Consider the following 25,201-nt stretch of genomic DNA (forward strand, 5'->3'; position numbering starts at 1 on the left):
CCGACCACTCTTCATTTTACTGAGAAAACCAGAAAAGGGGGCATGGCCACCGAAAACGTGGCGTGTCCCCGAGATTTAAAAAAAATCCCAACATATGCATTAAGGTTTCCTACAGAAAATGTGGTGGATTTGTGCTGAGGAAAACCCTACAGATTAGAGCAGGTGTAAGAAAAAAAAAGCAAAATGTAAGGAAAAGAGCAAAATGTAGGGAAGTACAGTGGTCCCTCAAGTTACAATATTAATTGGTTCCAGGACGACCATTGTATGTTGAAACCATCGTATGTTGAGACCAGAACTCTATGGAAACCTGGTAATTGGTTCTAAAGGCACCAAAATGTCATCCAAAAATAGGAAAAAGTGAGAATTAAAGAAAAATAGTAGTAAATAATACAGATAAAGCAAATCCTTACATATAAAAGTAAAAAAGATCTGCTGGAAGCTGTAAATCACTGTCTATGTCAGTGTTTCCCAAGCAGGGAGCGTCCAGCTGTTGCAAAACTACAACTCACAGCATGCCCGGACAGCCAAAGGCTGTCCGGGCATGCTGGGAGTTGTAGTTTGGCAACAGCTGGCAGCACCCAGCTTGGGAAACACTGGTCTATGTTGAGGACAGGAGCTTCTTCGGGGTCCTGTACAGTACAGGCAATGTCCTTAAAAAAGTAACATGGAGCCGCCCCTCACCTGATGTCTAAAGGTGCAGGTAACCCTGGTACAGGTAAAGTGTACAGAACATGAAATACCTCCCTGTACTGTAGGGGGCGCTACCAGATATCAGTCAGTGCATACGCTTCAGTAATACAGGGATTTTACCAGTAAATTGCCCATTCTGATTGGTCAGTTCTTTCAGCCATTGACACATTTCACAGATCTGGACTGTCTGTACATTGTATGTTGAGTCTGGTTTCAACTTACAATGGTCCATAAAAGACCATTGTATGTTGAAACTATTGTATGTTGAGGCCATTGTAAGTTGAGGGATCACTGTATTAGTAAATACTGTGGAAAAATATCTGTAGGGAAAAAAAAAAAAACACGCAAAGAAAACTACACAACACTCTTAGTAAATCAGGGCCACTAGGTGCAACATTGCAATGGAATTAGGCGAGTAGTTTTTAAGTGTATTTTTTTTTTTTTTTTTGGTACACAGGAATAGAAGCTATAATTGATATATATATATATATATATATATATATATATATATATATATATATGCACACACACAATTTTTTTTTTTTTATTATATGGGAGTTTAGCTTGGTATGTATGGGCATAAAGAAAGTAAAGAGAGGTTTAAGACAGTGACAGTCCAAATGCAGGGCTTCTCCTGCTCTTTATTTTAAAACAAAAAACACAGTCATACTCCCATTGGCACAAAATCCCGATTGTACAGCACTTACTAAACACTTTAACTTGTCCTCACTATGCAGGAAGCTTACTACGGGCCACCGGACCGGTGTTCCTCTCACACCACTGGCACTAGTTACAAAGTCTGCTTTTTCAAACTGCAGCCTTCCGGAGTACAACTCCCAACTGAGGGTCAGGTTCCTCTCAGCCTTTTAAGGCAGACTGACTTTGCTATTCTTATTGCCCAATGACAATCTGACTTCAGTACCTATGCTGATCTGGGCTTGTCAAGGAAGAGGAATGAAAGGCAGTATTGGTAGTGGGGTCTTTCATTCCTCTTCCTTGACAAGCCCCGATCAGCATAGGTACTGGTACATAAAAATCCAGGCCCGGAAGTAGGTCTAACCAAAACTCCCAAACAAGCTAAACTTTGACAGGAATTTAACCATTTCTGAATTTCCCATATCTCATCCAGCTTTTCCTGATTGGGATAGGCTTCATAAAACCTAGTGTCTATATATCATAGCTACTTTGGGGAAAAACCAAGCCTGCCCACTGCCTGACAATATATATATATGGTTGAACACACACACACACACACCAGCCCAACCACCTTCTTCTAGATTGGAGCTGTGGTTCCCAATTCAACAAGAGGAGTAAAGGTACAGCAATATCAGAAAAAGCAGGCAAATTTGCTTAATTAATGTATTTGCTAAAATATTTAACTTGACCTGCCATACAAGGTTAGCTATGTTCGTGGAGATGAAAATACCCATTAGGGTATGTTCCCACATACGCAGATTTGATGTGCAGGATTGTCTGCTGCAGATTTCAATGTAAACTAAATGACTGAGCACAGCTTCTAATCTGCAGTTACAAATCCTGCTCATTGAATCTGCGCAGGATCCAGTACGTGTGAACGTATCCTAAGGGTAGGTTCACACATACAGGATCCTGCGCAGATTTGACGCCCAGGATTTGTAACTGCCGATTAGACGCTGTGCTCAGTCATTTAGTTTACATTGAAATCTGCAGCAGAAAATCCTGCGCATCAGATCTGTGTATGTGTGAACGTACCCTAAAGGTGTGCGTACGGCACTGATGACAGCCGCACTCCACGCCTTCCTCCCGCCCTTGTCATAGGACTGCTGCTCACCAGCCTCCCTTGTCATGTGAACATGGGAAATTCTCCCTGGAGAGTGACTTCAAATGGTTAGTGGGCAGATAACACAGTGCAGATGAAGTGGGTACAATGCTATTTCTAACAGTCACACTGTTTCAACTAATGATTAATCACCATAAGCAGATTTAAGGGTTACAAAACCTCACCGACACCTTTAACACAGCTACAGTACCTCTGGTAGCACTGTCTACATATCAACTGACGAAGAGATCATTCTAGGCTTATGTTTTGCCCCAAGTCACTTAGGAGGCATCACTAAACCATGGGCTATCACACACATCACATGATGTCAAATTTTATTTGCAAGTTCATTTTTGCTAAATTCGGCCTTTTTTGCATTTCATGTCAATATATAAAATATCAATATACACAAACTAACACATACAGGAGAAAAGTAGCCGCTCATTTTTAAAGTGCAAGCCAATGTAACCTGAACAACCAGTCTGATCATATATGGCCAAAAGGCAGATGCCACAAACCGGATTATGTGTAACTAGCTGAAGACTTGTTCCTTGTTTCTACTGCAAAATGAGAAACCAGGGGTGGTTAATGCGTAAGATTAAGGAAGCAGACCATGCAGTTGCTAAGGGGGCTGTAGGCCAAGGGGAGCCAGGGGCTGAATAGCTGTGTCCCACCCCATCATCTACATGTACACGCAGTGTGTCCTCTGGTACCTCGCCATTTCTACACCTCTCTCTGTGAAACAATCACTGCTGTTACCAGAAATGCCACAAGATTGAACGGGCCAACAAGCAGAGGAGGGAGGTCTTATTAATTTCTTCTGCTCTTTGTGTTTGTTGGAGGCTTAAGGTGGTTTTGCAAGGAAAAATAATGGATGGCCTATCTAGAGACAGGAACTGCAGGACCCCAGCCATGTGTTTTCCCCCAGATTTCAACTCAGAATCTGCAGCTGGGGGTCAGCACATTATAGCTGGGGAGAGCACCAGCCAGAAAAACCTGCAGAAGAAAGCAGAACACCAGCGCAGAACATGGCACAGAGAAAGAATAAGCTTTATTAAGCTAGTACGCAGTTTTCAGGGCTGATCAGCCTCTTATCTGCTCCTATGATTAACTAGGTAAGAGATGGATGGACAGACCTTTATTTAAGGCATACAGGAACTGGCCAAGGGCTGGACGAGGGCAGTATCACGTATGTACACAGTTCAGGCACCACCTGATGTTAAATTCCCAGGCATGTCCCTGGGTGGTGCTTTATAGGGTAACATCTTTAAATAAAAGGGGATTGTTATGGCTGGCACTGTTGGAGCACGGGAAACACCATAATATGGTACACTGATAAGCTGTTCTAATACACTGGAGAGTATTATACCTCAGTGTAGCACTGACATCCTAATGGGCACTGCCCTGATGGCAGACCTAGAGGCTGTAAAGCCCACAGCTGCCATAGCAACCCATCAACACCCTGCAATCGAGTGAGTAATGGTTTGAGAGAGAGAGAGCTCCCTCCCGCTGTAAACCAATTAGATGCCTCGATCAGTAATGTAGAGAGAGGGAGGAAGGCGCCTCATGTGCGGGATCAGCAGGTCTTGTTAGTGGGGGAAGGGGACGGTAATTCCCAAGCCGCTTACCAAAGTTGGTTGTGCGCCCACACACAACAATGTAAAATGCAGAAGAAATGTAAAAGACGGTCCACTGCAGCCCTCCTGGGTAGAAGTAAAATCAAAACCGAATGACCATGAATTCAGGAGTTCGTCCTGCGCAGAGAGGAACCGTCAGGAAGCCAAATAAAATCAATGGATTTATTAAATGTAACGCATTTCGCTGTGCATGCGCAGCTTTATCAGGCAACATGCCTGATGAAGATGCGCATGCGCAGCGAAACGCGTTGCATTTAATAAATCCATTGATTTTATTTGGCTTCCTGACGGTTCCTCTCTGCGCCGGACGAACTCCTGAATTCATGGTCATTCGGTTTCGATCAGTAATGAACGATCCTGGTCATTATGGTTGGCTACTGCTCCAGATGCAATGACAGTATTGTAAATGTATGAAGGATCTCCATATGTGTCAGAATGTACAGCAGATGGTGCCTAGAGGTTAGAAATAAATTAAGTGTAATGCATATGCCCTTTTATTGTTCCACATTTGACAAAACAGCCAATAGATTTATCTCACAGAGTTGTTGTTTTGCATGCACTTCTGTACGGCTACAAATGGCAATTCAGAAGGATAATATTCCTGTGTGAATTACAGTCATGGCCGTAAATGTTGGCACCCCTGAAATTTTTCTCACAGAAAAGGATTGCAGTAACACATGTTTATTCCCTTTGTGTGTATTGGAACTAAACCAAAAAAGGGAGGAATAAAGGAAATTTGACATAAAGTCAAACCAAACTCCAAAAATGGGCTGGACAAAATTATTGGCACCCTTTCAAAATTGTGGAAAAATAAGATTGTTTCAATTATGTGATGCTCCTTTAAACTCACCTGGGGCAAGCAACAGGTGTGGGCAATATAAAAATCACACCTGAAAGCAGATAAAAAGGAGACAAGTTCACTTAGTCTTTGCGTTGTGTGTCTGTGTTTGCCACACTAAGCATGGACAACAGAAAGTGGAAAAAGAAAACTGTCTGAGGACTTGAGAACCAACATTTTGGAAAAATATCAACAATCTCAAGGTTACAAGTCCATGTCCAGAGATCTAGATTTGTCTTTGTCCACAGTGCGCAACATCATCAAGAAGTTTGCAACCCATGGCACTGTAGCTAATCTCCCTGGAAGTGGACGGAAGAGAAAAATTGATGAAAGGTGTCAACGCAGGATAGTCCAGATGGTGGATAAGCAGCCCCAAACAAGTTGCAAAGATATCCAAGCTGTCCTGCAGGCTCAGGGAGCATCAGTGTCAGCGCAAACTATCCATTGACATTTAAATGAAATGAAACGCTATGGCAGGAGACCCAGGAGGACCCCATTGCTGACACAGAGACATAAAAAAGCACGACTACATTTTGCCAAAATGAACTTGAGTAAGCCAAAATCCTTCTGGGATAACGTCTTGTGGACAGATGAGACCAAGATAGAGCTGTTTGGTAAAGCAAATCATTCTACTGTTTACCGAAAATGGAATGAGGCCTACAAAGAAAAGAACGCAGTACCTACAGTGAAATATGGTGGAGGTTTCTATGATTTATTTATTTTTTTGCTGCCTCTAGCACCCGGTGCCTTGAATGTGTGCAAGACATCATGAAATCTGAGGATTACCAACGGATTTTGTGTCACACTGTACAGCCCAGTGTCAGAAAGCTGGGTTTGCATCTAAGATCTTTGGGTTTCCAGCAGGACAATGACCCCAAACATATGTCAAAAAGCACCCAGAAATGGATGGCAACAAAACGCTGGAGAGTTCTGAAGTGGCCAGAAATGAGTCCAGATCTAAATCCCATTGAACACCTGTGGAGAGATCTTAAAATTGCTGTTGGGAAAAGGCACCTTCCAATAAGTGAGACCTGGAGCAGTTTGCAAAGGAAGAGCGGTCCAACATTCCGGCTGAGAGGTGTAAGAAGCTTATTGGTGGTTATAGGAAGTGACTGATTTCAGTTATTTTTTCCAAAGGGTGTGCAACCAAATATTAAGTTAAGAAGCAAGTTAAAAGCAAGCTAAAAAGCAAGACTACATTTTGCCAAAATGAACTTGAGTAAGCCAAAATCCTTCTGAGAAAGCACATCATTCTACTGTTTGCCGGAAATAGAATGAGGCCTACAAAGAAAAGAACACAGTACTTACGGTGAAATAGGGTGGAGGTTCAATGTTTTGGGGTTGGTAATTTTGTCTAGTCCATTTTTGGAGTTTGGTGTGAAATTATGTCCAATTTGCTTTTTTTTCCCTCCCTTTTTTTGGTTTAGTTCTAATACACACAAAGGGAATAAACGTGTGTATAGCAAAACAGGTGTTACTGCAATCCTTTTCTGTGAGAAATACTTCATTTTCTAGAAAAATGTCAGAGGGGCCAACATTTACGGCCATGACTGTAATTCCCAGTTGTAGTCCTATATGGCATGATGCCACTGTTTAAAACATAATCTACATTGTATATGTCGATTATTTTCTAAGCTAACCTACCTACAGTAAAAGGTAAGCCAGAAAACCGGAAAGCTCCAACAAACTACCAGTTTCTTATACTATACTTTATACTACCCTTATACTAGTTAAAGTTCATAAAGTCTTTATCCCATCTTTGCTGAGATGTTATGTGGAGACCTACAATGAGAGAGTATCAAAAACTAGAATTTCCCACAATTTGTCTTTGTTACAGTCCAGAATTAAATGCATGTTGTGAACCTTGTTGGCTGTTCGGTGACCGCAATAAATGGGAATAACAGGACTCACAGGCAAAAAAATGGAAGGCTACACTGAAATACAGTGGCAAACAGGAAATGGAAGGATAACGCACTCGCTGCTGGCTCTGTAGAAAGCTTTAACCTTTATTAAAGTTAGAAACATCCGAGACAGGTAGACAGGGAGCTGAAGGTGGAACAGGTGAGGCTGGGGGCGTTCACAGGGGCCAGACGAAGAGCCACAGTGCGTGAAACATGTTGCCGCCCCAGTGAACACCTCCAGCCTCCCCTGTTCCATCTTCAGCTCCCTGTGTACCTGTCTTGTTGGATCTTTCTACAATTAATAAAGATTGAAGCTTTCTACAGAGCCAACGGTCCTTCCATTTCTTCTTTGCCACAGTATTTACAGCCTTTTCTTGTGTAGGATGAGAGCACCGCCATACTCTGCGGATGGGGGATAAGTGTCTATGGCTGCAGATTTCCTATAGGAGCAAAACAAAGGACTATTCTGAAGTGGCTTCTATTAACCCTTGATGTAAGTCCTATTGAATATCTGTAGAAGGAGCTGAGACATGCAGAAGAGAAGACACCTTCACACATAAGACAGCTGGAGCAGGATCTTATGATGAGTGGGCCAAGATACCTGGAGACAAGTGCAAAAGTCTTATTGAGAGTCACAGACGGCCTCAGATGGTCATGCAGCCAAATATTAGGCTCACAAACCATCATTTTTGTCCAGGACAGTTTCACCATTTACTTTTTTAATGATCTTGTTGAACCACAATTCAAAAGCCATATCCGATCTTCATCAGTTCATATTCAGTATATTAGCTTTGATTTACTAATTTCAACCAGACTCTCTCGGGTTGTGCGACCAAATTTGTGTTGCATAACCCATGCGACACAATTTCCCGACAAAAGATATCATCACTGAGTGTTTTTTAAACCCGTCAAAATGAACGTGCCCAAAAAGGGGCATGTTCCCGACAAAAAAGAAAAAAACACTCCGAGTATGATGAAAAACTCACAGGAAAACCTGTGAATTTTGCTTCACCAAAACCCAACAGCTCTGAGCTGTCGGGAAATTACTCAAAACCGAGTGAATCCTACCCCCATCATGGAACAGGGTCTTTTCCATGTTGGGGGTAGTAGTACAGGGGCTGAGGGATTGATCGCATCGGGTCTCATTTTTGAGACCCGATCCGATCAGAAGTTATTAAGCAGGGGAGCTGGCAGCATGCTCCGCTCCCCATCGATGTACGATGTATTTTACTTTCCTTTTTAAATTCCCCGCCAGGAGCCCTGAATGGCTGGTACTGAAGAGTCATTCAGGGCTCCCGGCGGGGTTCTCAAATAGAAGAGCTGTGGTGGGGAAAGATATATAGAATCGCTGGGGGGGGGTACATGTCTGGCCCCCCACAGCTTCTATATATCTTGCCCCCTGCTGCGCTATATGTCTTGTCCCCCGCAGCGCTATCATATACCCACTGCAGCGCATGTGTATATATTCTATAAATATATATCTATAAATATATATATATCAATTTTTTTATAGATATATTTATATAATATAATATATACACATGCGCTGCGGTGGGTATATGATAGCGCTGCGGGGGACAAGACGTATAGCGTTATCTGGCCCCCACAGCGCATCTATACACAGGTCATGCAGCGCATCGGGCACCCGGCTTCCCGGCCACATGCGCTGCTAATAGAATGCTTGTCAATCATAGCGCTGCCAGGGGCGCATATATATCAAAAAGGTCATAGCAAACAATAGTTATCCGCACTCACCGCAAAGGCAAAACCAACTGTTCCTAAGTAGAGATGCCGTGATGTCCAGGAGGCGAAAGGTGCATAGTGTTCAGAAAGGCGATCACCGGTAATTTCGCACACAAAGCACTTTGTCCGGCCGGACGAAGCGCTTTGTGCGCAAAATTACCGGTGATCGCCTTTCTGAACGCTGTGCACCTTTCGCCTCCTGGATGTCACGGCATCTCTACTTAGGAGCAGTTGGTTTTGCCTTTGCGGTGAGTGCGGATAACTATTGTCTGCTATGACCTTTTTGATATATATGCGCCCCTGGCAGCGCTATGATTGACAAGCATTCTATTAGCAGCGCATGTGGCCGGGAGGACAAGACATATAGCGCATGTGGCCGGGGGACAAGACATATAGTGCAGCAGGGGGCAAGATATATAGAAGCTGTGGGGGGCGAGACATTTACATTCCCCCCAGTGATTCTATATATCTTTCCCCACCGCAGCGCTTCTATTTGAAAACCCCGCTGGGAGCCCTGAATGGCTCCTCAGTGCTGGCCATTCAAGGCTCCCCGAGGGGAATTTAAAAAAAAAAGTACACTGTATATGGCTGGGGAGGAGCATGCCACCTGCTCCCCTGCTTAATAACTCTGTGTGATACAAAGAGAGAAACCGATAAGGGCAACAGATAACTTCCCTGCGACAGAAAAAAATAGAGACGGGCGACAGATTAGTAAATCAGGGAGAAAAATACTCGGAGTAAACCTGAAATCACTCCATGATAAACATTCCCTTCTTAAGAAATCAGGGCTATTGTGCCCATTATTACTTCTGTTAGTTTTACATTTATTTCAGGGAGCATTGTGGGGCTTGCCTTTAATGAAAAGGTACCAACAATCGCGACCACGTCTGTATGTCTTAAGATTTAAACTATTAGGTAGATTTACAGTGTTTGTTGTTCTAATAAAGCAGCTTCAGCTTTTCTCAGGAAATATACTTCAAGTGTTTTCACAGATATTAACAGCAGCAATGCAATAAAGGAAATTACATAGCAGAAGGGGTCAGCTTTCATAACCACCAAGTGTTATCATAAATGTGCAGCCAAAAACGCTTAGTAACGCTGCAAATTGTTGTGAAAAATAAAAAGGGCAGATGGTTTAAGACTCACCATGTATAGAGTATGAATAAAGTCATGATAAGTTTTAGTTATTGGTCTCTGAAAACCTTGAAAGATGTTCCAAGAGATTGGAACCCACCTCCCTGTGTCATTCTCCCTATACATGTAAGTGATGGGAAGAAAAACTGTGGAATAACAAAAACTAGTGATGGAGATAATACCTAAACTGATGGGGATAAGGTGGTCTGATATGGTATGGTATAATATGGTTGGACATAGCATTGCCACTAGTTGTAAGGGGTCTGTTCCAGGATTTTTAGAGGAGGATGATTTAGGTGAACTTGCCTCTTCAAAGTTAGATATTTATATAAAATAACTACCGTATATACTCGAGTATAAGCCGACCCGAGTATAAGCCGAGACCCCTAATTTCAACCCAAAATCCCAGGAAAAGTTATTGACTCGAGTATAAGCCTAGGGTGGGAAATACCTCATCCCCCCCTGTCATCATCCAGACCCGTCATTAACATCCTCATCATCATCCCCTTGTCATCATCCCACACATCCCCCCTTCATCATCCCCTTATCATCCCACACATCCCCCTTCATCATCCCCTTGTCATCATCCCACACATCCCCCCTTCATCATCTCCTTATCATCCCGCACATCCCCCCTTCATCATCCCCTTATCATCCCACACATCCCCCCTTCATCATCCCCTTATCATCCCGCACATCCCCCCTTCATCATCCCCTTATCATCCCACACATCCCCCCTTCATCATCCCCTTGTAATCATCCCACACCCCCCCCCCTTCATCATCCCCACCCCCATTCATCATCCCCACCCCCCCCCCTTCATCATCCTCTTCTCATCATTCGCCCTCAGTGGTCTTCAACCTGCGGACCTCCAGAGGTTTCAAAACTACAACTCCCAGCAAGCCCGGGCAGCCATCGGCTGTCCGGGCTTGCTGGGAGTTGTAGTTTTGAAACCTCCGGAGGTCCGCAGGTTGAAGACCACTGCGGCCTTCAACATCATCCAGCCCCCCTCTCACCCCCTTTAGTTCTGAGTACTCACCTCCGCTCGGCGCTGGTCCGGTCCTGCAGGGCTGTCCGGTGAGGAGGTGGTCCGGAGAGGAGGTGGTCCGGGCTGCTATCTTCACCGGGGGCGCCTCTTCTCCGCGCTTCCGGCCCGGAATAGAGGCGTTGCCTTGACAATGACGCAGAAGTACGTTGGCAATGAACGCACCTCTGCGTCGTTGTCATGGCAACGTGACTATTCTGAGGCCGGGCCCGAAGCGCTTAGAAGAGGCGCCCCCGGTGAAGATAGCAGCCCGGAACCACTATCCCACCGGACCACCTCCTCACCGGACAGTCCTGCAGGACCGGACCAGCGCCGAGCGGAGGTGAGTACTCAGAACTAAAGGGGGCGAGAGGGGGCTGGATGATGTTGAAGGCCGCAGTGGTCTTCAACCTGCGGACCTCCGGAGGTTTCAAAACTACAACTCCCAGCAAGCCCGGACAGCCGATGGCTGCCCGGGCTTGCTGGGAGTTGTAGTTTTGAAACCTCTGGAGGTCCGCAGGTTGAAGACCACTGCGGGTGGGGGAGTTCACTCGAGTATAAGCCGAGGGGGGTGTTTTCAGCACGAAAAATCGTGCTGAAAAACTCGGCTTATACTCGAGTATATACGGTATATAATATATTTAAGATTCTTGCCCCCCTCACTGATCTGTAGACCACCTAAAAATCAACAACTTGATGGGCTTAAATGGAACCAAGCATTCAATTTTACCATACATAAAACATGGCAACACGTTTTACGACATAGGGATGGTGAGGAAATAAAGTTTGTAAGTCTCCCCTGCCAACCCACTGGGCGGTTAGCTATGCTTAACTAGTCCCACCGCTCCAGCCGTAGTGACGCCCCCTCGGTGTGATTGACGGCCCGCATCATGGCTCTACTCCCTAAACAGCCGGAGCAGAGCGAAGACACAGGTTGTCAATCAGCCAGAGGGGGAATCATTACTGCCATAGCTAACCGCCCAGGGGAGTACAGGGGTTGGAGGGGAGACTTTCAAACTTTATATCCTTCCATATCCTCTGCAGGCAGAAATGTCCCCTCGGAGTGGTGAGAATGAAGATTTTACCATACAGAACGCGTTGCCAAGTGTTATATATGGTAAAATCTAATGCTTGGTTCCCTTTAAACCTATATGGCTTTATTGAGGGCAGGTCATGTCAAACTAATCTCCTTGTTTTCTTTTACTAGGTCTGGATGAAGGTGGTTCTGCAGATGCTCAGTTATCTATCTGGACTTTAGCAAAGCCTTTGATATGGTTCCCCAGAAAGAGAAGATAAATACAATTGGACTTATTCCATGGATAGTTCAGTGTAGTTGTATTTTTAGTTGGCTGATGGATAAACAGAATGTTGCTCTTACTAGTGTTTATTCTGGTATGCCAAAAGTATCTTTTCCTGGTTCTATTCTTTTTAACAGGTTTGCCCATTTTCTGATGACAAAAACAGTGTGTAATAGAGTTGACATTCCTGGAAAAATATCTTGCTTTACTAGATAAGCGGTCACAACAATCGAAACTGCAGTTCATTGTTTCGAAATGTAAAATAATGCACTTGAGGAGAAGGAATCCTCTATCTGGGCATCATATTGTCAGGTAGTGATTTTTGACAGCCTCAAAATGAGTCAACAGAGTGGCAAGGCAGTAGGGAAATCTGGAGGATTCTCGAGGGGACTTCGGCATGTAAATTGAGCTCTGTTGCAGGGGAAGCGAATCCAGGACACATACACTGGATTTCCAGATGAGTGTAGCTGTAAGACACACAATTGGGAAGTGGGATGGAATGGAAGAGAGAGCAAGTTTTCGCTCATTCATCAGTTTAGAAACAAAGCTGGGAACTTCCATTGAAGGCAGCATTCTAAACCATGCTGCCTGCACCAAAACTGGATAGAGAAGAGAAGTTGTGAGGGAGCAGAGCAAGGTGAGTAGTTATTTTTATTTTAATTGGGGCTTAACTTTTACATTGGGAGGGGAATCTAATGACTAACTTTTGCAACTAAAAAAATTAAATAAATGAAAACACTTAACAAGGAAAAAAAAAAGGAAAAAGTGCCCAAAGTTACCTGTAGTTCTCGATGAACTGTGCAAAGGCTTCAGTTCTGCCAGACAATGGGACAATGATGTTGACAATAGTCCTCGACACGTCCTGTGTTTCAACTTTGACTTTCATGAGTGGGCCAAAGGGTCTGAATAAAGTGATGTGGTGATAACTCTCAGACTCTGGTTTCTTATAGAACAGTTCATAATGGGATCCTTTATCCCTTTCAGTTCGATAATAACCTAATAATAATGATAAAACAAAAGAAAAGGCATGAGTCTAAAACTGAAAAAATAAAAAATAAAATTATATACGGTACATACATACACATACACCTGCCATCGGGGGAGCGACAGCAGGTATGTATCTTATTTTTTTTTTTTCTACTGCCGGCAGTCTGAATGACAATTTTTACATCCTGGAATACTCTTAAGGCAAAAAGTTACCATGACCTGCAGACGATCACTTTTCTTTAGTAGCAAGGTAGCTCAAAACTCTGTTTATGCCTGTAGGATGTAACAATGCAGACTAAAGTAGTAAATGGAGTAAACGAGCACAACTGGTAACCCAGTTTCCCAATGCCAGCCCACCTACTCCGTTCCAGGGTGACAACTTGGAAGAGGAGTCATGGTGAAAACAGTATCTAGTAAAAGGCAAAAACCCATTGTAATTCAACCTTAATTTTATCTACTAAATTATGAATACTTTTCTTCTGAAGGTCTCCACACAAATAGATAAATATAGTGACGTATGAATGAATGAAGCTCACAGAACATACCTTCTACAAAGTCAGACTCGCTGAATATCAGCTTTTCAGACCCTCTGTTCTCTTGTTCTTCATCATCTTCATCAGGGTTATTTATGACCTCAAGGCCAGCTTCTATAACTTCAACCAATTCATCTCTCCTGTCCTTTCTAATGGGTTTTTCCTCTGGATGGCGTGTTAGCCCCATCTCCAGCTGGTAAACCTTCATGGAGTTAAAACTTTCAAAGGGCACAACTGCATATTCACTGGGAAGCTTAGCACCCATCACAACTTCTGCCTTGTCAATCTGCGAATGTAGAAACTCAAGTAAGTCATTTGGGGGCTGCTCTTTGGTACCCTGGTGCCCTGCACCAGCTGCTTGTTTCTTCTCATGTGCCACCCTCAACTTCTCACTCATTTCTTGAAGTTCCTGCTTTAGTTGGGCAATCTGTCTCTTTAGGCTGGTTGCACGACTCTTGTAATGCTCCTCCTGCTCCTGAAGAAGGGCTTGGTAGTACTCCTTGCTGTACATCTCTCCTGCAATCCCAGGGAGAGAGCCATTTCCTTCAGGAGTTGGGGCACATTCTAAAAGATAGGTTAGAAGCATTAAGCTGAAAACCAAGGCGAGTCCTACAAATAACCACCGGGTCCTGCCTTGGAGATAAAACCCTCTCCTGGGCATTCTCTTGGAAGTCTGTAATTTTCCTGTGCATGAAGACAATTTAGACAATCATATCATGGAGTTTGTTCTTTCTGTCCAAATTTTTTGTCTCACGTCATCAAAACCCCACAAGACAAGGCCACTCATGACCATTCAATCTGTCATCTTCATTAAAATCAGGGATGTCCTTCAAAAATATCCACAGCTAGTGAGACATGGTTGGCGATGACCGGCTGCTTTCTGACCAATAGCTTCACAATTGTGCATGTAACAATGCTGATTCAGGGTGCTTTAATGCCCCATCTTTAATGAATGTAAAAGAGGCAATTTCTTCAACCTGAAAAAAAAAAAGTGTTTACACAAATTAATATTTGGTATACTCTTTGTCAAGCCTGTCTGTGCAATATGTCATATGTTCTGATAAATGACGGACAATTTTATGTAATAAAACAAAAATTCACACAAGTAAAGGCTCGAGATGTTGCTATTGTATTATGTGGATGATGGACGTAGTCCGTTCAAACATTTAGCCTGCTGGGGTTGTGTCTACTCCCTTGATTCTCAGTGATCTCTGTCCAGTTGCTGTAGACCAGCTTCATAATCTCATAATTGGGTTCTCTAGTGAAACTGGACAGAGATTGCTGTGAGCTGACATGTTAAGCGCATATTTCTTGTTGCTTGCTCTAATGATCGGTGGGGGTCTGAACAATAAAACCCCGACCTTTTGTAATATGGTTGTTTACATTTAAAAAAAATATTTAATAAAGAAAGCCTATGAAAATCCCCCCCACTAGTGGTCCCCAGACCTACTGGGACACTAACCAGTCCTGCAACAGCATCATGCTTGTCAATGAGTCATGGACAAGAGATGGAGAAGGCTGCATGAGCAGACACACCAATCACATCCCACCACTACAAGGGGGGGGGGACACGCCCCCTTCCACCACATACCAAGGAACTGACATATACATATATATTTTTATTTTTTATTTTTAGAGTGGGATCTGACAGGTATACTTTAATGAGAGCCTGGTATAATTTTCACTGAAAGTGGTGGCAAAAGGTCTGTTTTTTCTAGAGATGAGCGAACTTACAATAAATTCGATTCGTCATGAACTTCTCGGCTCGGTGGTTGCTGACTTTTCCTGCATAAATTAGTAAAGCTTTCAGGTGCTCCGGTGGGCTGGAAAAGGTGGATACAGTCCTAGGAGACTCTCTCTTAGGACTGTATCCACCTTTTCCAGCCCACCGGAGCACCGGAAAGCTGAACTAATTTATGCAGGAAAAGTCATCAACCGCCGAGCTCAGAAGTTCGTGACGAATCGAATTTACTGTAAGTTCGCTCATCTCTAGTGTTTTCTTATGGGACAAAATTGTTTCAAGGTTGCTTTCTCCTATTGGAAAATTGGAGTGTAACCAAGCATCAGCCCAGATATTAGGCCTTAATAATAAGCTAGATTAAGCAAAATGCTTATTACAGAGTCATGCAACTCATGTACAATAAAAGTAAAAATCACTTTAAGCAAGTTTGGTAGCTATATATCAATACAATTTGCTGAATTTTTTTAAAATTTTCATCCAATTTTTTCCATTTAACAATAAATAGTTATTTTTCTATACTTAAAAATGGCCCCAATAAAAATTACAGCTCAACCCACTAAAAACAAGCCATCACACAACTATGTTGATGGAAACATAAAAAGAAGTTATGACTCTTGGAATGCAGAGACATCTAAATTACATTTTTCTTTAATACAAAATACTAAAATATACAAAAAAAAAAAAAAAACTAAACATATTTGGGATCAATAATAATATTTAAGTACAAGTTATTAACCACAAGAACAAGGAAATGTTGCAGATTCTCAGACTAAAAAATGAACAGCTAAAAAGCTAAAATAGTAAAACTATGGCAAGTATCCAAAGTACATATAATAAAAACTCTGCAATGAAATTTTTTTTTGGCTCAAGTGCAAATCGATAAGAAATCTCCTGCCGTTTGGTGTAGATCATTTCTGTGCAGGCTAAGGCTATAATCACACGGCAGAAATTCCACACATCCACCCATGCCGCGTCCACATTCATTTGGGTGGCTTTTGGCTTGGGCGAAATTTAACCATTTCCAGACTATCACCAGCTTTGCATAAGCCAATAATCTGATTACGCTTTTCTTATAGGCAGACTCCCCAACATCCCCGAGAACTTATGATCCCCTTTAATCTTAAAGGGGTACTCTGCCCCTAGACATCTTATCCCCTATCCAAAGGATAGGGGATAAGATGTATGATCACCGGGGTCCCACTGCTGGGGACCCCCGGGATCGCCGCTGCGGCACCGCACTCATTACGGCACAGAGTGAGTTCGCTCTGTGCGTAATGACGGGCGATACAGGGGACGGAGCAGCGTGACGTCATGGCTCCACCCCTCGTGACATCACGGTCCGTCCCCTTAATGCAAGTCTATGGCAGGGGGCGTGATTACCACCACGCCCCCTCCCATAGACTTGTATCAAGGCGGGCCGTAACGTCACGAGGGGCGGAGCCGTGATGTCACGATGCTCCAGCCCTTGTATTGCCTGTCATTGTGCGCAGAGCGAACCCACTCTGTGCAGTAATTATAGCGCTGTGCCGCAGCAGCGATCACGGGGGTCCCCAGCAATGGGACCCCAGCGATCTGACATCTTATCCCCTATCCTTTGGATAGGGGATAAGATGTCTAGGGGCGGAGTACCCCTTTAATGTTGTACTTTCCCTCAATAGCCTCAATAATCTGTTTCCAGAACGTCTGAACATAAGTACAATTCCAAATGAGGTGAAGAAAGTTGGCATCTTCCATATATGACATTTTGGACAAACCGCCTCCGGTCTCAGGCCCATATTTGTCATACCCAACGGGGTGTAGTACATCCTGTACAAAATCTTAGTTTGTACCATAGCATGGGCCTTATTAGATGATGTAAGTTCCCATCTACCTTTAATAACCTCTTGAGAAAGTTTCTCGATATTTCGATACCTAACATTTCATAAATTTTTGACATAGGTTTGGAAACCGGGGGCCCTCTAATCAAATCCACCACAAGGTGTGATTGTACTCTCCTAAACTCTCCCTTTTTGATTTATTGATATGCATTAGTTATTTAAAAAACCCAAATTTTTGAGTGTTTACCACCCAAAACTTGTGAGCTATATCCTCAAACAACATTATACGGCCTGAAGCGTATAATTGGTTTACATGTGTCAGTCCCCTTTTAACCCAAAATTGTGAATGTTTGAATGTGTGAATGTCTTTGCTGTGTTTGACCAAAGTGGAGTGAAATCAAAGCTCCACGTTATTTAAAAAAAAATTTAAAATGCCACCCAAACTTTATTATATAAATGTGCATACGTGTTACCCCTAACATGGTGATATTAACCCGTTCCCTCTTTTGGTGATTTTTCATTTTTGCACTTTTGTTTTTTCACAACTAAATGCAGGAAAATTTTAAAATCGTCATCTTCTGACTCCTATAACAATTATTTTTCCATGTATGGGGTGGTATAAGGGCTCATTTTTTGTGCCGTGATCTGAAGTTTTTATCGGTACCCTTTTTGTTTTGATCAGACTTTTTGATCGCTTTTTATTCATTTTTTATGGTATAAAAAGTGACCAAAAATACGCTATTTTGGAATTTGGAATTTTTTGGCACGTACGCCATTGAACATGCGGTTTAATTGACAATATATTTTTTATAGTTCAGACCTTTACGCACACGGCAATACCACATATGTTTATATTTATTTTTACAGTATTTTAATTTTTATGGGAAAAGGGGGGCGATTCAAACTTTTATTAGGGAAGGGGTTAAATCATCTTTCTTATCTTTTTTGATGGATTTCAGGCTTGGAGCAATCAAATCGCCAATCGGACGCGCAGAAGGCAGGTAAGGCACCCTCCTGTTGCGTTCTAGCTGATCGGGACATTGCAATTTTTCCACGATGGTCCTGATCAGCCAGACTGAGCTGCCGGGAAGCTATTACTTTCACTTTAGACCGGCAATTAACTTTGATCTAAAGAGTTAATGCTGGACATCCGGCATTAGCCATGGGTCCCGGTTGCTATAAGCCACCGGGTATGATGTGCGCGCGTCATACCTCAGGAGATGTTTATGGATGTTTATAAACGTCCATATGCGGCAAGGGGTTAAGTATCCCAGCTTCCAAAATCTCGAACCTCTCTTTATAGTGACCCATTAAGTAGGAAAAATATAGAAAAGTTACATTCTCCCTCCATCTCATAATATTTTGCAATTTTAGTGCCCAAAAAAAATCTTTAAAAAATTAAATAAAAAAATCGGGAGGTGCCCATCCCACTTGGTGCTCATGTAATGTTAACAAAACATTTCATTCTAGTGCGTTTCCTGCCCCAAAGTAATTAATTTAATAACAAAATCAAAACCTTGAATCCATTTTCATTTCTGACACTCATCTCATCTACACGCAGCAGAAATTTTCCTGACTGAAATCGGCCTGTGGTGCAGATTTTAAAATCTATTGCATGTCAAGTTATGGTAAGGAGTTGTTGTGGATTTCCTTATTTAATTCAATGGGGAAGAGAAAATCTCCCATCTCTACAGGACCAGGACATATAGTAGAAGGTGAGTCGATACACAGATTAGGTGCAGAGTTCTAGTGTTAGGCACTCCACCTGATCACGCTGCCTCCAGCAAATTCTCTAGTGTGTCCTCTAATGGAGCCTGACTATCCACTCCTGTGTGTAAGAGCTGCAGTGACAGGGAGAAAAGCAAACAGGCTGCAGCTATATCTCATATTACTCTGTGGTGCGAGTTAGGAGATGTTTTAGGTCATTGATGTAGAAAGGACTCTAAATCTATGTAGTGATGAGTCTCTGCCTCCTCTTGCTACAAAATGGGAAACATAGGCAGCATAAGGAAATCATTACAGTAGGAAAATAAAATCTCATGCATGTCAACATACGCTAAAACAGGTATACACAAGGCATACACAAGAACCTTTATATCATGCTCTAATTATAGCCTTTGCATTTAAGTTTTGGAACCTTTCTTTTCTCCTTTTACAGCCCAAAATATGTATGTTTTTGTCATCCATATGATGGCATGTATTTTGGGCAGTATATGGTCATATATATGACCCAAATAAAAGTAGCCATTTTTGGGCTATTGCCCCAAAACACCACTACAAAGACCACCATAAAAATGGCAAAAACACATTAACAAAATGAGCCAAAAGTGTCCCACAACCAAAAGCAGATGATTATGGCTCAAATAACAGTGTGTGAACATAGCCTTATGCAGATCTCTTATAAAATTCTATGTTTCTCACAGCGCATTCACCAGTGCAATTTAGAAACATGCACAGAGCAAGGAACCGAGGCCTACTTGCCCACTAGCTGGCCAAGTCACTTCATCAAGCACTGAGGAACATGGAGGGGAAAAAGAACAAGGTGGCACTCCCTTAGTGTAGTATATCAGTTGGTGTCTACCCTCCACCACACTAAAGTAATATACCGACCTGGTGAGTAAGCGTATGGTTGGGTGTAACGCCAGTTAAGGTTAACCAAATGAGGAAGTGGATGGAAGCTGCTGCACTCTGACCAGAATCCTCTCCAGAATGGAGAGGACAGACAACAGAAGAAAAGAAAAAGAACGATCTAGGAGGTGCTGCTTGCGTAATGGACAAGAAAGGACCAGGGCTCACACACGACAAGGTATTTTTTATTTTGCACAATAAGGATGACACGTTTCGGCACTGGCTCGTGCCTTCCTCAGGTCTACCAATGTATCCTGAGGGGTTAATCCAACTCATCATGATACTGTTGCAGAGATCCTGCTTCCCGACGCGTTGGATTAATCCCTCGGAGATACCTTGGTGGATCTGAAGGCAAGAGCCAGTGTTGAAACTTTTTGTCCTTATTGTGCAAGATAAAAAATACATTGTCCTATGCTAGCCCTGGTCCTTTCTTGTCCATTACGCAAGCAGCACCTCCTAGACCATTCTATTTCTGTTCTTCCGTTCATCATGCATTGTAGCCAAAGTGTTCTCTGGCTTATGCAAATAAGTGCTGCTGTACAGTATACTACATAAAGACTCCTTCGTCAGGCATTATTTCCATAACATTACTACACTAAAGATACCTGCAGCTATCCAAGCTGTATAAGAATCGCTAACAGCCTAAAAAGAGCTTTCAAAATGTCTCACGTATTCTTTGTATGTTAAATGTATACCCTATATACTATGTAAATAGGGTTCTGCTATTCTTTAATTCAGTACACCCACTATCATCCAGATATACTGAACATTTAAAATTACTTAAAAATAAACAAGTCATCTTCTACTGTACAACCAGGGGTACAGAGGCTCCTGGGCTACAATCCAAAACCTGTAACTGCTTCTCTTTATCTTGAGAATCTATTATTCTGATGTCATCTTTTAGACCGGGGAGCAGAAAGGGTGCAGAGGTAGCAAGGGGACAATGTTGGGGGAAGAAGAAATAAAATGTGCTTTCTCTTCCAAGACAATACAGTAGATGATCTATTATTGTACACTCTGTTTCGGATTCTTAGTCTATCTCAACAGCATTTTAGTAAATGATCAAAATATAAGTACAAAGCATAAATTATATTGTTCTAGCATACGCCTAAAACCACATTTATGCAGTTTTTACTTTTTGTCTTCACAGATGGCTAGGCTGGTAATAACATGGCACTCCCCCAAAATCATGGGCAGACAAGCAATGCTGAAAAGTACGGAAAAAATAAAAAAAATCACATGGGAGATTAAATCACTTTACCAGAAGTCAAGAAAAGGAAAGGAACAACATTCGTAATGTAATAAGCATCTGAACAGTGTTTCAGTGTCTGTGTAAACCTTTACTAACTTGCGATTAAATGATTAGGGTCTGCTGCCTCGTGGTAGTCTTTCCATCTATATTACCCTCCTTTTGGAATCAAAAGCTGCAAGTTTGGCTTTAGCCAAGGAAACGTTTATAAAGTAATGTTATTTTTTTAAAGGGGTATTCCCATCAAATTGCTAGGATATCCATCCATTCTATGATCGAGGGTCTCACCTCTTGGACTCCCTACCAATCAGACTTTAGCACATTCAAAGCATTCCTGTTTTTTCTTCTGCACAGTGGGTCCGGCAATCATAAAGATCAGAAAGATAAGTATTCTAGTTATACACCAACAGCCTGAGAATACCCCACTACATAGTTTTGGAAGCATGGGTAATCAACAAAAATATTTTTTTAAATGCAGAGGTGGCTGTGCATTACCTACTGGCAGGCCTGAAGACTTCGGGCCCTACAACATGGAGCAATATCAAATAAATAGGTCATCAGCGCTATGAGCAGCCGACAAATGATGGTGGCAGAGGGTCTCAGGAACCCTCCCGCACAAACCTCAAGCCTTGTAACGGTTATTGATCACCAATGCACAAGATGGGCTCTTGTTTAAACTGTGCTTTGGGCCTTGTGATGGGGCCCTAAAGTCCCAACTTGCTGGACACTGACCAAGTTTGTCCATATTTGAATTAATGTACTAGAATACTTTTTGATTCTAACTGTACCATACTACTCAGCTGCTCTAAAACTGCCAAGAGAAAAAAATGCCTTAAAGAAGTATATTAGCAGCCAATAAAGACGACATTTGGTCATTCCAAAAAAATAAATAGTTTTTATATAATTTTATAGCCTATGGTGCCCTGACTGCAATGGTGTTTTTACTTTCTTGCTATGTACCCTCTCCTTCCAGAGAAATAAGGGTTATACCATTTGGTTGACTTTCACTGAATGTAGGAAAATATAGTTTTCTGTTCAAGAAGCCGGAAAAGTGAAGCAGGATAGGGACTCACCCGATTTAGAATTACAGCAGTAGTAGTAACCGAGATTGACAGAAAATAATAAAGCAATACGGCTGGTACCCCTCTCCCCTCTTCATCAGGTCCTATACCTATACTGAATGGTCAGAAGGACAGGCCTTTACTGCAAAATGGGATATGAATGCTAGGCTGAGAAGTTCTGGTTAGGAGCGTCATAATTATATTGCCAACATGATTTACACCCCCTAAGCCTTGTATTCACAACCCCCTTTTGTAAAAAAGTTCCTGCCCATCTGACCATTCAGTGAAAGTAACAGATAGTCAACCAAAGAGTTAAACCTGAATATTAGGAACTAAAAAGTGAAACTGGTATCTCGGGAACCAAACAGTAAAACCTGTATCTCAAGAAATAAATGGCTAACTATGTAAAGTTCAGACATGTTGGATCCACCAAGGATGCTTTCTATTCTGCCTCATAAAGGGAACCCCCCCCCCACCCCGACACACACTTTACCACCTTTCATATCCATATACCCTAATGGGATGTATGGGCAGGCACCGACTTTATGAGACAACCCATTAAAGTACAGTAAATTCCTAAGTCACATACTGACTGTATTGACAACTACTACAAAAGTATGCGCATAGCCTGGAGAAACGGTCAGGGCATTGTAGAGTATCTCCTCTGTCACTGCATGATCTAGATACAGGAGTACTTGTTTAGCTTCATTTTTTAATCCTTTCAGAGAAAACAATAACTGCTAAATAGATAGTCTATTCTAGACCCCACCCATTGTACTGTGAGGCCATGTTCACACGTCCGGAATTTACGCGCGCAGTCTGCGGAATGTCCACATGGAAATCCTCCATGTGTGAACATATTCTTAGGCTGTGTGAACATGACTGCATTATTACTTCTAGAAGGAGCTTAACCCCTTAAGGACCGAGCCCGTTTTTTGCACATCTGACTACTCTCACTTTAAGCATTAATAACTCTGGGATGCTTTTATTTTTCATTCTGATTCAGAGAATGTTTTTTCAAGACATATTCTACTTTATGTTAGTGGTACATTTTCGTTGATTCTTGCATAATTTCTTGGTGAAAAATTCCAAAATTTGATGAAAAAAATGAAAATTTAGCATTTTTCTAACTTTGAAGCTCTCTGCCTGTAAGGAAAATAGACATTCCAAATAAATTATATATTGATTCACATATAAAATATGTCTACTTTATGTTTGCATCATGTCTGCTACTGTTATCCTTGAGAACTTTAACCCCCCCCCCCCCCCTCGATCTGCTATTGGTCAGTTGCTTCTGAATGACCAATAGCATGGATAGCACCTTACTCCTATCCCTCTAGGGGGATTCGTGGGTGTCTTGGACAACCCCGATCCCCCTTATTTTCCAGGTCACCTGAGACCTGTATGACCCGGAATCGCCGGTGTGCATTCACCTGCGATTTGCGGCGAACGGCGACATGGGGAGTCTCAGGACTACCCCCCTGGGAATTGGCACAGGATGCCTGCTGATAGATATCAGCAGTCATCCTGGTCCGGTGCCCACCCGGCACGCAGCGGGGACCAAAATTCCTACGGGCGTACAGGTACGCCCCTGGTCCTTAAGTACCAGGATGTCAGGGCGTACCCATACCCAAGAGCCTTCCAATACTTCCCTACTGCCAACTCTGTCCATGTCAAAAACTGTCCATAGCAGAAGGGGGTTTGTTCTATGGATTTGCTCCTGAACATGGACAGAGGTGGCAGCAGAGGGCATTGTACTGGAGTGTAAAGAATACAGCACTTCCCTCCATAGCATATAATAGCTAATAAGTACTGGTAGGCTTGAATTTAAAAATTCGGTAGACAATTTACAAATCTGTATAACAAGAGCATATGGTCTCACAAGGGGTCTGAGGATCTCTTCTCAGTTCCTAATGGCAGTCAGACTACCTCTGGAAAGCACATGGAGGCCCCCAAAGAAATAGACGCCCCCTGACGAAGCGCAGTTGCGTGAAACGTGCGTTGGGGTAAGTGCAGGTGGCATATGGCTCTACACTGATTCACTATGTTTTCTTTTTGTGCCTATGTTTTGGTTGTTATCTTTGCTTGTAAGGTTGATATGTACCTATTATGATATACTTATACCTTACGCTACCATGTATTGGCACTTGTATCTATTTTCTCCAGTGTTTGTTGCCTATACCTCCTGTATTTTATCAGTTCTGTGCACTGTGCTTTTTTATCTGAATTTATCATATGTACTATCCCAATAAAGTTTTCTAATTTTTGTACATACACTGCTTATTGCTGTAGTTTGTGATTTGGTGTTTTGGTATTACAGTTTTCCAGCAATCATATTCTTACCTTATATATTTTTGGCCCCCAAAGAAATGCCACCCCACACCATTACTGACCCACCAAATCGGTCATGCTGGAGGATGTTGCAGGCATCGCCAGACTCTGTCATGTCTGTCACAAGTGCTCAGTGAGAACCTGCTTTCATCTGTTAAGAGCACAGGGCACCAGTGGCAAATTTGCCAATCTTGCTGTTCTCTGGCAAATGCCAAACGTTCTGCACAGTGTTGGGCTGTAAGCACAACCCCCACCTGTGGACGTCGGGCCCTCATACCACCCTCATGGAGTCTGTTTCTGACTGTTTGAGTGGACACATGCACATTTGTGGCCTGCTGGAGGTCATTTTGCAGGGCTCTTGGAGTGCTCCTCCTGCTCCTCCTTGCACAAAGGCGGAGGTAGCGGTCCTGCTGCTGGGTTGTTGCCCTCATACGGCCTCCTCCACGTCTCCTAATGTACTGGCCTGTCTCCTGGTAGCACCTCCATGACAGACACAGCAAACCTTCTTGCCACAGCTCGCATTGATGTGCCATCCTGGATGAGCTGCACTACCTGAGCCACTTGTGTAGGTTGTAGACTCCGTCTCATGCTACCACTAGAGTGAAAGCACCGCCAGCATTCAAAAGTGACCAAAACATCAGCCATAGAAGCATAGCATAGAAACTGAGACGTGGTCTGTGGTCACCACCTGCAGAACCACTCCTTTATTGGGGTGTCTTGCTAATTGCCTATAATTTCCGTCTGGTGTCTGTTCCATTTGCACAACAGCATGTGAAATTGATTGTCAATCA

The 25,201-nt window shown here is 42.8% G+C and overlaps 1 protein-coding gene across 5 annotated transcripts in view; it reads right to left on the reverse strand.

Moving 5' to 3' along the window:
* The window catches only part of LOC130349627 (chondroitin sulfate N-acetylgalactosaminyltransferase 2-like), an 80,060-nt gene that overhangs the window by 12,476 nt on the left and 42,383 nt on the right, over window positions 1–25,201 (reverse strand). For all 5 annotated transcript variants that reach the window (XM_056554842.1, XM_056554843.1, XM_056554845.1 and 2 more), the window contains 2 exons: window positions 13,596–14,560; window positions 12,843–13,059 (listed from right to left, as the gene is read on the reverse strand). In XM_056554842.1, the coding sequence (XP_056410817.1) occupies window positions 12,843–13,059; window positions 13,596–14,244 (866 nt within the window). In that variant the 5' untranslated portion in view covers window positions 14,245–14,560. The remainder of the gene's footprint in view (window positions 1–12,842; window positions 13,060–13,595; window positions 14,561–25,201) is intronic.

Source organism: Hyla sarda, unplaced genomic scaffold, assembly GCF_029499605.1.
Source record: "Hyla sarda isolate aHylSar1 unplaced genomic scaffold, aHylSar1.hap1 scaffold_92, whole genome shotgun sequence".
Lineage (NCBI taxonomy): Eukaryota > Metazoa > Chordata > Amphibia > Anura > Hylidae > Hyla > Hyla sarda.